Raw genomic sequence first — 15,055 nt, forward strand, 5'->3', positions numbered from 1 at the left:
TATTATATTAAAAATTAAAGAAAGAAATAATAGTAAGTTTCCTCTCTATAATATTTTCATGCTCTATGGCAAAACACCGGACGGTGCTGCCATCACGTGGGTATTCGTGGTAACTCGTGGTAGGTTTCTACGCGCAGTTCAATCGGAGCAGTTCGCGGGGACGGGACGGCTGGATGACGTCGTCCGGGGAACGACGACGCTCGGCGTCGCGTGCGACTCGAGATCAGCGATACCTCGGCGAGGCGAGCAGCGGAGTGCGGGTGCTACAAAACGGACCGCGGTAGAGGATCGCGTTCAGTAGCGGAGCGCGCCGCGCGCCGTATAGATCGTGTTTGTGTTTCGCTTGTACGCGCGAGCGAACCGTCATCGTACGCCTGTTGTTATGCATTGTACTACGTACGATCGGGCACGAGCGATGCGTCCTGTGCGTTTTTCGCGCGAAAGAGCGACGAGCTGATTGATCATCGGTAACGCAACGCGGATCCAACATGTCCATGAAGGTGAGTGTCGAAGAGCGTCGAGGCTCGCGATTTATACAGGGTCGCGAGATTTCCACTTCTCCCTTTTAGCATCTCGATCTCCGCATATTTATCTCGATAAAAAGTTGTATAGTGCATATTTATGCCTCGTTTTGCTGATCAGATACGGCAGGCAAGAAGGATAAAAATGCATTCCCAGATAGCAATAGTAATTAATTAAATTGAACATTAAAAAATAACTATACTTTTATTGCTACCTGAACATTTTTTATTTTCCTCCGTGTATTCTAAATTAAATTTAGCAGCTAGCATATGCATGTTACGTTAATATATTATTTGGCAGTCCCAAGTGATTCACAGTAAAATATTTATATATATATATATATTATATACATATATATATATATATATATATATATATATACATATATATATATATATTATTTATTACTAATTTCGAATCTATATAAATTTAATCAAACTTCTTAATGATAAAACAAGAATTAGACGTCATTATTGAAATATACGTCACTTGTTCGTAATTGTCGTCACTTTATCGTTTATCATTGTTCATTTTTTTTTCGACTAGTCAACTATTTTTCCTTGAGGAGAGAACGTCGCTGTCGATTCGAATGTGTACTTTGATCGTTATCTCTCGTTCTCGTGCGACATCATCGTATTAATCGAGTAAAACGCGAATGACACATTGTATGTTAAATGTATACCGCAGGAATATATCGTCTTATCTTTTATTAGCGCGTTATTCCTGGTTCGGACGATGAATGGACGCACCTGCGATTAAAAACGAAAGGCAAAGCTGTCGCTCCACGAGGCGCCGCTTAATCATTTCCTCGTCCAAATATTTTCACAGAATATAGCGGTTTTTTATTTTTTTTCTTATTTTTTAAATTATATTTTTTATTATTGATTTATTGTGATAATTTTCAAAAAATGAGATTAAAATAAAACGCACTGCGTGAACATGTGACATTACGATGATTTTTAATCAGAATATCGCACAAGTAAAAACAATTGAATAATTTAATCTACTTATGTCATTAATGAACTAGATTTTATGGAACGAATATTATACTGAATAGAGTTTAAAGCTGCAATGTCAATAATGTGTGCAATCGCTCAGCTTAGTTCGTTAAATTTACATTCTTCATCTACATGATATTACATAATAAAATTTATATCAGACTTGTCGATAAATTCGCAGTTGACAATCGTGAAAATTTGAAAACAAAAATATATCTATACATTTTTCTAAATATCTTGGTATTTATGAATATAGTTGAATAAAACTGTATTAATTTTTCTAGATACATTTAATATATTTATCTCTCTAGATAAAAATAATTTTATACAAAGATTAATCACTGCATCTCATTATGGAAATTTTTGAAATGAAAGCATCTCGATATCAGGATTACTCGCCTCTCGCGTTCTACATTTTAGAAGGAGATACTATTTGTTATCGTGCACGATATATCGGTGCAAAATCCTGGTAATAAGACTTTCCGCGTCATTAAGCATAGCTCAACGGTAACGCATTCTGCAATTTTACATTTGTAATCCGCGAAATCGGTGAACTGTGTGGAGTAAAGTTCTAGATATACGTTTGAAATTTTGCAAATTTATTTTCTTCCCGTTCGTGGAATTCCTCGAAATATTTCAGAGCGAAAGTTTCCAATCCGCGGTTTCAACAACTCGACACAAACAATTCTCGAGAGCAACGCAAATACATTCTCAATGCTTCCTAAAAGTTGTTTATGAGATAACTCGCGCTCGAAAATCGTCTCGTAAATAGTCGAAAGCAAGAGTCGAATTTCGATCGTCGTCAAAAAATTGCGAAGATATTTGCGCGGAAAATTTCAATGGATGGAATAAAGAGCACGTGCCGAGAAATATTAATCTCATGATCGTGGACATTTTTTTGAGATTATGAAGATGCTAAAAATATTTTTGTGAATATTTGAACTTTAGACGAGCCATCATCCATATTTACGTGCGGCTACATTATTATTCCACTATACATGTTTATTAGTTTCTGGTGCTTATAGGAATGTTTATTCTCTTCTTATTTTCGATGCGAAATTGATTCAAATGTTTTATGTAAATATTTTTGATAAAAATATGTATTGAATAATATAATTTCAAAATTAATGCAATATAGTTTATTAATTTGAAAATATTAATTTCTAAATTGATTAATTCAAATTAATGTGTTAAAATGATCTCTTGAAAAGTTTATAAGAATTTAAAGTTGTTTAAAAATTGTGTTAAATTCTCTTATAATTTTCAAGATTGAATGATACAATAAATATAAAGTACATTTATATATAATTTTATTATACTTTTATTATATATTTTATTTTTTTATTAATTTTATTTATTATATTACTTTATTATTGATTACATTATTATTTTATTATTTATTATATAATTTTGTTGTTTCATTAATTTTATTATATATTATATATTTTAAATTTATTTTTTATTGAGTAATAAATTTGAATTTTTCTGATTTTTATAAAAAAGAAAGGTTATATAACGTTATCGTATTGGGGTGTTCAATTTTATATTCATCATTACTTTAACGATTACAAAATATTCAGGGAACGTATTGACGAACTTAGACACTTCCTGAACGTTTGTACAGCTCGTAATTATCCCCAGTTGTAACCCATCTTACGTAAGCTCAAGGAAATAGGAATTTCATTAGCATGTTGATTAACCTGGTTTTCTTTCTTTTCAGAAGGAATCGCCTTGGGACGTGGAGTTGCATTTGGCGGCAGCACGTGGGGATGCTAAACGTCTCCGTGTTTTATTGGACTCTGGACGCGTCCACGTTGATTGCAAGGACAAGGTCAGTAACATGTATATTTTTATTCTTTTCAAAGAGTTTGCTAAACAATCGGACAAGTTTTGCAACAGTCGAAATAAAACACTCGTGATGCGCCCCACAATTTTTTTCTTTGAAATAAATTCTCTCTTCAAAAGCAACTAGTTTGGCCTCTTCTGAGAGCCCGTCTGATTGGATCTCCCAACTTTTTAAATTAATTTGTATATCAGTTTAATTAGTCAAAGTCATATGAGATCGCTTTAGAAATGTATATATATATTAGAACATGCACGCATAATTTTTTTTCATAAATTCTCTTTAAAAGCAACTAGATTGGCCCCTTTTTGAAGGTCCGTGGTATCTGATTGGATCTCCCAATTTTTTAAATTAACTTGAATATCGGTTTGATCAGTCAAAGTCGTATAAGATCGCTTTAAAAATGCGTATGCGATGTTGTAGGAAATAAAGTAGATGGAATCTCGCGGCTTCTGATTGCGAGATGGTGAACTTAGTATTACCATAAACCGACTATTTCGTGAGCGTAAAGCAGCGATTTTCTCTCCTAGTTGCCAGTCGGCTCATTATGCAAACGATGAGGAGCGAGCAATGCGCGAGTATATCGTTACACTCTTTTCGAAAGTGGTTTATTAGATCACGCGCGGACACTAATCGTGCCACTTTTCGACCTGGAAGCCAGAGGCGTTTTTACCGGCGAGCTCATCATCCGAAAGAAATCGTGTCACTGTCAGGATCGAATCGAGTCGCGATTTTGTTTAAAGTCGGCAAGCATGTAAAAACACTTTCTGCTGCGACTTTCTGTCCGTTCTCCAATCGAATATACCATTCCGCGAAGCACATACTTATATATAATTTTATTATTTTATTATTCTTTTTTATTATATAATTTTATTATTTTTTGTTACTTTTTTATTATTTTATTTATTATTTATATTATTATTTTACATTATTATTTTATATATGTATTTTATATATAATTTTCTACGTTATTATTTTATTATATATTATATAATTTTATTAATTTTGTTATATATTTATATTATAAATAATTTTAAGATTTATTTTATGAGATCTTAATTTACAAAAATAATGAAATCTTTAATTGTATATTTTAGATCAAACGTCAGTAAAGCGGGAATAAAATGTCTCGTCGTCGCTACGATATTCTTTTCTGTAGAAATAATTGTTCTTCAGACGAGATGCGACGTATTATCGTTATATTCATACTGCGTGCTATAATTGACGTGTTAATAGACTCAGAACACTTAGCGTATATCTTGATATATACGCTCACGAGGATCGATTAGAAAATACATACAGCGGCATACATTCACCGGCGCGAGGAAAGTTTCCGTAGCCAATTGAATCTTCGTATAAGTAAGCGTTAAGTTTTGCAAATGAGGTCATTTTCTTTCAGGATGGCACGACACCTTTGATTTTAGCTGCCGCCGGCGGTCACATCGACGCCGTGACCGAGCTGTTGCACCAAGGAGCGGATCCTAATGCCAAAAGACTGGTAAGTCCTGACCTTACAACAAAGTTGTTATCAAGCAATCTGAGAAGTGAATGAAATTCCCCTCGAGTGTAGCTAGTGGCACACAAGCGTGTCTATCACCTCATTCTGTATAATCATATATATATATATTAGCAAGAAAGAAAAAGAGAATACATATATTCACAGAGAGAATTTTCTCTTAAAATTTTTACCCTGAAAATCATGATAATCGTGAGACAATAATGTGGTATTAGAAGAATTTTAGAAGAGTTTTTCTGATTTATTATAACAAAAAATATTAATATGTACATAGTAAAATTAATCGAACATATTTTATTATGATAGATATTTATATTTTTATTATGGTAAATATTAATCAGAAAAACTCTTATAAAATTCATTCAGTAGGATCATATATATATACATATATTAACAAGAAAGACAGAGAATATGCACAGAGAGAATTTTCTCTTAAAATTTTTACCCTGAAAATCATGATAATCGTGAGACAATATGATATTGACAGAATTTTATAAGAGTTTTTCTGATTTACCACAATAAAAAATATTAATATATGTATAATAAAATTAATCGAACATATTTTATTGTGATAAATATTAATATTTTTATTATAGTAAATATTAATCAACAAACTCTCATAAAATTCTTGCAGTATCATCATATTGTCTTACGATTACCATGATTTTTAAGGTAAATTTTAATTGTAAGAGAAAATTCTCTCCGTGTGTATAACTTCTTCCTTTTATACTACATATGTGTAATATAAATAAGAGAACTCTTATATCTTTATTACATGAAATATTGCTTATGAAAAGGCATCGTACCTAGTCATTTTTATTATTATTTATTTTGATTAATTTAATAATTATTTACTAATTATTATTATTAAGTATATTTTATATATTTTAATTATTTTTTTATTCTTTTAAATTTTATTTATTGTTGTTGATTGTAACACGAGTGTTATCAAATGATTTATCTATATTAAACATTGGTTATCTCTTACAAAGATCATACGAGATAGTCATTGATGAGATAAGTGATATTCTGAAGACTCTTTATGCATAAAAAATCCATCTACGAAAGTGTCGTGTCATCGAGCTACGTCGCTTGCAATTCGGAATACTTATTTTAATTGTCGCAAAATATCTATAATTATAAAATATGATACATACAGTTATAACTATAAAATAGTTGTAATAACGTGATGACATGATGATGCATTTACCACACTTATCATCTTTGATCTATAATGCTGAAAAAGGGAGGAAGACGTTTTATTAACAAATGTTATATGTCTTCGGGATTATACGTTATTCCATTTCTTTCATATAATCATCATCGATATTTTTATCAGAACCGGTATTGAGCAGTCTTGAATCCACATGCCAATTGCACTTAAAGAACGGAATAAATAAGATCAGTACCACATATAACATGTAATAAGCACTGTGAAATAAACTCCGATCAATTTGATGTTGATTTGTTTTGCCATAACGAAGATTTAATCGCACGTTATAATTTTTTCACTTCTCTAATTTATCAAGTACTTATCTTGATAATCAAATTAAATTGAAATATATTAATGTTTCAATGTTAAATAGCATGCACAGAAGATTTATATTCTCAATTTATATAAATTTTATTCAAGTTGATAACTCTATCCTTTCTAAAGAGAAACTTTAAATTTGACAACCTTCTTGTTAAAAATATTTTTTTATCTATTTTTTTTCATTGCCTCTAGAAATAAAATTGATAAAACTTCCTGGAGGCACTATTCCACATGCAAGCTTTTTTTAAACGCGTGCAAAGAGTCCCAGGGTGAGACATAAAAAGCTCGTCGTATAGCACGTCACGTGAAGTAGGAAGCTGTCGGGCATTCCATTTTAAGTGCCTCGTGAAGATTTATCGTCAAACCCACGCCTCTCTCTTTCTGTCTCGATGTCTCGTGCCATCTAGAATTACTGCATTGTATGTAAATCGATGACAAAACTGCCAAGCGTTCGACCGAATGACACTTGCACTGTGCACAACTTACAAGAAGTGAACGAGTGACAGTTTAGGAAGTATTTCATAATTCACGATTTTTTCTTTAATATTAATTTTGCTAAATCAGTCTAATTATTTTTGCGTGGCGCAGAAAATCTCAATACACACAGAATATTTTGAAATTTGACAGATTTTAATTATTATTTTTTTTATTATGAAAAAAGGGGAAAATCTTTGCAATTTATGTATAAATAAATATAGAAAAATAAATTCTAGATGATCGGCTACGTTCGCGTTTGATATGATTATACTGTTAGAAACGAGGATTAGAATTGTTAGAAAGAGCGAATGTTACACGAATAAATGCGTATATCATTCAATGACGGAGTTAATCATATGATTTGTACTGCTATCCTGAGATTGAGAATAAACGATGACGACGAGCAGAATTGCGCAAACGCTGCGATTAAAAACCCGTTAAACGTATTCGTCGTCTTATGCAATCAGCGGATCCAGGATCATTTTCCGACTCGGTTGGAAAACGCGGTCCTCTCTAAATTAATATTCTGGAATCTCAAGACCGTTACTTACAGGCATAATTGTATCTCATTTCGATTTTCCATATTAATTTCTCGGTAGAGAAATGCGTAGAGTAATCTGTTAATAAATTGTTTAGAAGCAACAGTAATTAAACCGTAAAATTATAATCTGCGAAGAACGTGGAAATTTTTTTTCTTTTCAAATTTAAAAAATCCGTAAAAAATTTGGAACTTTAATAGCTTAATTTTAATAATTCTTTCAGTATTGATTTTAAAGCGTTACTTTGACATGAGATAAATATTTAATGATTTGTATATAATATATAAATATTCGCAAGGCGAGAAACGAGCTATTAGAGTTAAATGGAAAATAGAGGCAGAAAGAAATGCCAAGGTTGCTTAAATGAAACACACGTGAGCTTGTACTATAACATTATATTATAACGTGCGTGCAAGTTCGCGTGTTTCTAATAGCGTATAAAACATGCAACAAACGGTAACGTGGCAATTCAGGAATTATCGCTGATACTGTATGTCTATAATCTATTAAACGTATTAATCCTCTCTTTCTCTCTATCAGATGTACTATCACAGATATATAAATAAAATTAGAAAATCATACGTGTGTGTATATAGGTACATAAAGTGTCATATGTTATTCATAAAACATCAAAAACATCATAGTAACAAGGAAATAAATATTTCATGCTTCTTCTCAAGTTGAAGCAAAATGCAATTTTAATATTAATTAAATATACCATTAAATCTAACAAAACGTATATTTTACTTAAATACTTTTATATGTTTAATATGTATATTAATATTAATATTTTTATATTAATAATAATTTTTTATTTATTATATATATATTTTATATATTTCTATAAATTCTTACATATTAATATTTTATAAAATTTGGATAAGTATAAAATATTTAATTATTCTATTAGGTCTTTTATTCACATTAACTTGACATTTATTATATGACTTTAATTTTCAATGTGCAATTGTCGCAGAAAAATTAAAAAAGAAACTTCAATAGATAGTATCATCTAAAAATTCTCTATCCGCGATTATTGATCGTCTAAAAATGGACAACGCTGACAAGGGTGAATGACATCGCTAGGTCGTCTGACAGTCTCTGATAAATTACAGATCTTACAAGGTGTAGTCGCGCGCTGCAACAACAATTATGTCATAAACGAAGGGTTGATTGAAGCGATTCTGTAATGTAAAGCATCGATCAAATTTGTGTAATAATCGATCGAATTTGCCGTTTAATATCATCCGGCGAGAGTGTCACGCCTCATTTATTACTCATTATCTTTCGATCATTTTTCCGGTGAATTAATTGAACTTGATGTTCCGCGCTCTTGCAAAACGAAAATAACTTTAACCTTTTGTTGTCCCACTTGCGACAACCGATGGAACAATCGGCGGAATTTGCATTCGTAAGCTATAAAAACGTGGTACCGCTATAATGCACGCATGTCATGACTGATTCAGCAGATATCTCTCGGATGCAACCGAATCTTCAATTTATATCTCACGTCGGACTTTTCTTCGACAATCAGTTCTAATTTTTGATTGATATTAATTTTTTGCACGGATAGAATTTTCTCTGAAAAAATATTAATAAAAATAGAACATATTTTATATTGTAATAGATATTATTGTTTATCAGTAAATATTAATCAGAGAAACTCTTATAATATTCTTCCAATATCATATATACTGTCCCATGATTATCATAATTTTCAGGGTAAATTCTAAGAAAAAATTCTCTGTGCAAATATTTATATTATTCTTATAAAAAACGCTCATATATGTATAACAAAAATTTACAGAAGATATGTATAAATCTCATTCTTATTCGAGAAATCAAATCCACGATGCACATATTTGATTTATTATAGCAATTGTTGATTTATTTTCATATTTAAGACATTTGAAAAACATTTTTAAATTAGATCGATCGAGGTATTTTCGAAAGTCCAAAAATTCTTTTGATTTGTGTTATTATTTATAAAAAATTATAAGCGATATAAATATGTTAAAAAAATAATGCATATTTTAGATTATATGCATTATTTTTTTCACATATTTATATTGCTTATAATTTTTTATAAATAATAACACAAATCAAAAGAATTTTTGGACTTTCGAAAATACCTCGATTGATCTAATTTAAAAAATTTTTTTCAAATATTTTAAATATAAAAATAAATCAACAATTGCTATAATAAATCAAATATATACGTCGTGGATTCGATTTCTCGAATTGACAGGACATTTTCGCGGGCGTCTCCTGCTCGCGCATGATTGCACCGATAGTCGGAGCGAAAGAAACGTGTCACGACTTTTATCGCCAAACATGACAGGTTGCGTTATAGAATTTCTGCGGTTTAGTAACGGATAGGTACATATATGTGTCCCCCGTTTTGTTCGCCACGCATCGCGGCACATGTAACTCCATGCACGCTCGTTGCATGCATGCACCCGCGCGGCCCATATCCAGACAGGGGAATCCGCTCTGCAAGTTTGCAAAAAAAAAAAGGAAAATAAAGTTCACCGCGCCTTGCAAACGGAGTGCGCAGGAGAGCAGAACTCCGAAAGATAAGTGCGATCAAGAATGTGGAAGGAAGCGCAGAGAGATTTTGCAATCTCTTCCTTTCTACTTAAAAGTAATGCTAATACTAAAGAAAAAAGAATGTGCCACACCTCGCAAATTAAAGTTTTCGAAAAATGTTTAAGAGAGAAAAGAGAAGAAGGAGAAAAACAGGACAAAGCTGTATGAGAGTTCGTCGCTCCTTCGAGAGAAGCTTTACGACAGTGAAAGTACATTTTACTCGTGACGGGCTATATTTACTTAGGCATAGGCCTATATAATGTCTGTGCGAAAGGGACATGGAAATAAATCATGCGGTTAAGAAATTAATACCCGTAGAGAGAAATTAAATCCGTATAAAATAAAAATGTAGAGAGGAAAATGAACTCCATTGCAGTTTGTATCAGTTTCTTCGAGTCAGATTTAAGTAATGTAGATAATATTATGCGGGGTATATCTAAATAAGAGCGAAAAAATTTAGGAGATGAGATTCTTTGTCGAAAATTAAGGGGAGTTTTTTTTAAAGAAACAAAAATTAAGTTAATTTTTTTTCCTCAAATTTCAGGCAAATTAAAGAAATGAAACTTGATGGATATTTTCCACTAATAAAAAGGATATTTATTAATATTTAAAAACTTTTACCTCCCTCTTTAAAAAAATGTAACTACTCAGGGAAGGAGATATAAGAATTTGATAAAGAATCATCTAAAATTTTTCGCACTTATCTAGATATACCCTGTATATATAATCTTATATATAAATATAAATCTCGATGCAATTTTTAAGATGTGTTATTAAAAAAAGATTTGTGAATTCTATCGCAAAGATCTTTTTGCGAAAGAGATATCACGACGAGAAATTTGAAAACATCATTTAGTCCTTAATTAATTTGGGTGCGATAACTTGGAGAAATAGAACCTTAAGAACTCTTTACGTGTGTAAATAAGAAAGAGAGTGATTTAATTTTCTTTCTTCAGATTGCTTTCAAAAAGCGTGTCGAGTCTCGTTGCGCTTATTTGATGAAATAGCGCCGTGTAAATTTGGCAATTTACTAACATCTCGTGCCGCATTTCTAATTTATTTTTTCCGCGCTTATATAGGATATACGATCGAAATCGTATTCCTTCCTTTTCCCCTCTCTTCAGAGAATTTATCTTCCCTCGTGAAAGCGTAACGCGCCGGATTCTAATTGCTTCGTCACGTAATTTCGAAGCTTGTATCTCGAAATAAACTCCGATTGTATATTTCGATATCGATGAAAGTTTCGAAAATTTATCGCTTCGCGCCCGATCACGACATGTGCTTTATACATGGCGGATAGTCACGCTTTATAACGCTAGCTATTATCTTAAATTAGGTGAAGGACACAGATCCGCATACGTTTGTATTGTAAAACAGCGTTACGATGCTTTGTAGAAATCAATAGTTAAGAACTGCAAAGTCTCACTATTGTGTACGAGATCGACGAGAATTAATTAATAATTTACAAATAATGTTCTATTATAAGAAACTCGTAGATAAGACTTACATTATCGATCTTTTTCCTCTTCTCTCGACTCATTTGTCATCGTGTTTATCTGCATGATAATATATATAGAAACTTACGAAATCGCGACCTCGTAAATTTTACCTTGAACTTGGATGAAATGGTCCACTTAACTCGAGTATCTTTTTAAAAGGAAAAGAGAAAAATATTCATTATGATTTATTTCAAATAGAAATATTTTCATAATTTTTTATAATTCAAAATAGAATAAATAAATTATTCTTAATTAGAAAAATCGGAGAAATTATCATAAAAACAATCTATTAAAATTATAAAATATATATATATATATATCTGTTTAAAATTCATATAATTTTTTTAATAATTAATTGACCTGGAAAAAAATATTTGAGATACTCAAGTGCACATTATCTATGACAGTATAATCATATATATAATGAAATAATCGCATTGTTTTTGCAGACCGGAACAACGTCTTTGTTTTTCGCCGCCCAGGGTGGTTACATGGACATCGCGAATCTACTTTTGGAACATGGCGCGATCGTGGATTCATGTAGTATAGTAAGTAAAAAAGCGTCAGTGTGTAAGCGAGATCTCGCTGCTCTTTAAACACGCTAATGTATTCCACGTGGATTTCAGGACGGGGGCACGCCGCTCTTCGTTGCATGCCAATACGGTCATCTGGACGTTGTGGAGGGTTTAATAGAGAGAGGTGCCAGTCCGAACGCTCACATGAAAGTAAGAGAGCGGAATTTTATCTCCCTATATCCCGACAGAACTTTATACTCATTAAGCGTACGAGAGAAAATGACATTTAGCGGAGCAATAATTTATTTTCGTCAAGCTCCATTAAACTCATCAATTATGTCTCTAATAATTTCAAGATCTATATATCTTTACGAGCGAAGATTTCTAGAGGTAAATAATTATTTTATCGAATATAAATTTCTCTCGAGTCGAGTTGCGAATCTCTCCGACAAGTTAAATCGCTCTTTATGCATATATGTGTTCCATAAGAGTTTATAAAATTGAAGTCTATCGCCAAAAAAGAACGTTCCAATTCGATCGAAAACGTACTATGTATATATTCTCAGTGTGACATTAATATGCAAACGTTTTAAGAATTAATTACGGTTTATTAGGACGGCGCCACGGCACTGTTTATCGCTGCCCAGAACGGTCATCTTCGTATTCTGGAGGTCCTCCTGGAGCGCGGGGCGAAGACGGACGCAGCGAGGACGGATGGCGCCACGCCTCTCTGGATCGCGTCGCAGATGGGACACGACCACGTCGTCAGGAGGCTGTTAAAGGCCGGCGCCAAGGTCGACGCCACTAGACACGTAAGTCCTGCGTTTTCCATAATTTGGCAAACAACCGTGTTGTGTCACCGCGAACCATCTATTCTTGCAGGACGGCGCAACTCCGCTTTTCAAAGCTGCCCATAAAGGTCACACGGCCGTCATTGGCGAGCTGCTCAAATATCGTCCCTCGCTCGGTGTACTTCCTGTAAGTCTCAGCACGAGTATCAAAGGAAAAAAAAATTAACGAAGCAATTTTGCAAAGCAGTCTTACCTTACCGACGACAGCCTATTTTAAACGATTTAAAATTCTGCAATTAAAAACAATTTTACATGTGCGTGAGATAAAAAATGAGAGATCTCTACTATACATAGTATAAAAATTTGATATACCATATAATATATATTATATAATAATTATGCTATATATAATTTTATATAATATATATATATATATATATATATATATCTAACTCTACGTAGAAATCATATTATATGCAAGAAATGACTGAAATTTTTTATCGTTTTAAGAATGGCGAAAGTGCACTGCACGCTGCAGCCTTGACGGGACACATGACAGTCGCGAGGCAACTTGTAGGAGCTGGGGCTGATCCGTTGCTCGTAAATCAGGAGGGCATCACGCCACTTCAGCTAGCTGTCAGGCACTCGCAGACGCAGGTCGCCAATTACCTAAGGGATAAAGTGAGAGTGCGAACCGCATCCTGTTAATGATATTATTTCTATCGAGAATCTCGAGATATCATTCGGCTCAAATCAATTTCTAAACAGGATGTAGGGGCACCAGATAGAGCGATGCGAGAAAAAAAATAGTCGATCTCCATAAGAGTTTTATTACTGATAAGAGAATCCTTATATAATGTTATATTTGGAAAATTATTTTATTATTTCGTTATATATATTTTATTAAAGAATATCTCTGTTATCATATGTGGAGAAAAGGATACGCGCACGAGCGTATATTTGTTCTTTTATTGTTAATGAAACTCTTATTGACACTAAAAATAAAACTGAGCTACTTTTTCGTACACTGCTCTGTATTACATAAGTGATATTAATGACGATCATTAAATACGCGAAGGATGCGATGACAGGAAATTTAACAATTTCACGTAGTGAATACGCTGACAAGCACAAGTAGGTCGGTTATATCAATAGAGACTGTAATCAGAAATCCGTCTTTATTAGAGAGTGGGTCTGTTTATTTTAATTGCTCTTTTTCCTGAATATATGCCAATTTGATTTTAAGTACAGAAAGAATAATTTAAAAAGTGCAATTAAAACGAACAGATCTATTATAGAGAGTGTATATAATCATAATACCGTTCCATTCTGTGGTAAATATCCCGGTAAAAATATTTTAATACATTTTTCTACTGTAAATATAGTATAGCCAAAATGTTATAAACGCCTGAAAGATAATAGATCTGTTTCTTTTTGTATTTCGCAATATAAACGCATGTGTTAAAATATATATCATAGATTTTCCGAACTTATTAGTTATAATCTTATGTTATAAAAATTCAACGTTTGTCTAGAGCATAATTACAGAGAAGTGATGTCGAGATTTCTCGAAACTGATAAGTTTCTAAGACTGAATGATTTGCCTTGAAATACATATTTTTTCTATTGTTCTATTCTGCAGATCTTTTAAAATCTATCTTATATTAGATAACAAGGGATGTGCAAAACGATAAGATTGTAATCGTTATTTGTTTATAATTTTATTAAAATACTGACACTGAACAATGCACACTGAACAATGTTCTGCGAAAAACTGAAACAGTTCAGCGCATTTATATTTTCAATTAAAAATAAATCAATAAATTTCTTATGAATAAAAATAATATATATAAATAAATAATAAATGAAATAAGTCACAATAAAGTGTGATACTTAAACACTTCAATATTCAAATATTTTGTAATAATTTTAGCTTTATGGGGAAGTAATAAGTACTCTTCCCGTCTTCCTAACACTCGGTTCATTAGTTATAATTATTGTTATTGTTAACGAAAAAAATTAATAAATAACTTTATAAAGAAAGTAATCGTTACTAATAATATATAAAGTTATGTACATTACAAATATATTACGTTATAAAGTAGTATTTATATTATTGTTCCTTCACGAGAAATATATTATGCGCATTTATTACATAAATTTATATAATTATTGTTATGTTAATATTATCTTATTTTATTGTATTTATCACAGAATAATTCACATAGCACA

At 31.9% G+C, this 15,055-nt stretch overlaps 1 protein-coding gene across 3 annotated transcripts; it reads left to right on the plus strand.

Annotated features, from left to right (window-relative positions):
- The first annotated feature begins 129 nt into the window (after positions 1–129).
- Positions 130–14,927, plus strand: LOC114942951 (uncharacterized). Of its 3 annotated transcripts, none has more exons than XM_029318450.2 (8): positions 130–500; positions 3,241–3,351; positions 4,763–4,861; positions 11,967–12,065; positions 12,144–12,242; positions 12,647–12,844; positions 12,915–13,010; positions 13,334–14,927. In XM_029318450.2, the coding sequence occupies exons 1-8, from the start codon at positions 489–491 to the stop codon at positions 13,529–13,531; spliced, it is 912 nt and encodes a 303-aa protein (XP_029174283.1). In that variant the 5' UTR covers positions 130–488; the 3' UTR covers positions 13,532–14,927. The 3 variants fall into 3 exon arrangements, with proteins under 3 accessions (XP_029174283.1, XP_029174284.1, XP_029174285.1); XM_029318451.2 differs by having other exon boundaries at positions 3,244–3,351; XM_029318452.2 differs by lacking the exon at positions 12,915–13,010.
- Positions 14,928–15,055: the final 128 nt, after the last annotated feature.

The sequence above is a fragment of the Nylanderia fulva genome, unplaced genomic scaffold, assembly GCF_048542155.1.
Source record: "Nylanderia fulva isolate GAGA-0341 unplaced genomic scaffold, ASM4854215v1 Scaffold2, whole genome shotgun sequence".
In the NCBI taxonomy this organism is placed as follows: domain Eukaryota; kingdom Metazoa; phylum Arthropoda; class Insecta; order Hymenoptera; family Formicidae; genus Nylanderia; species Nylanderia fulva.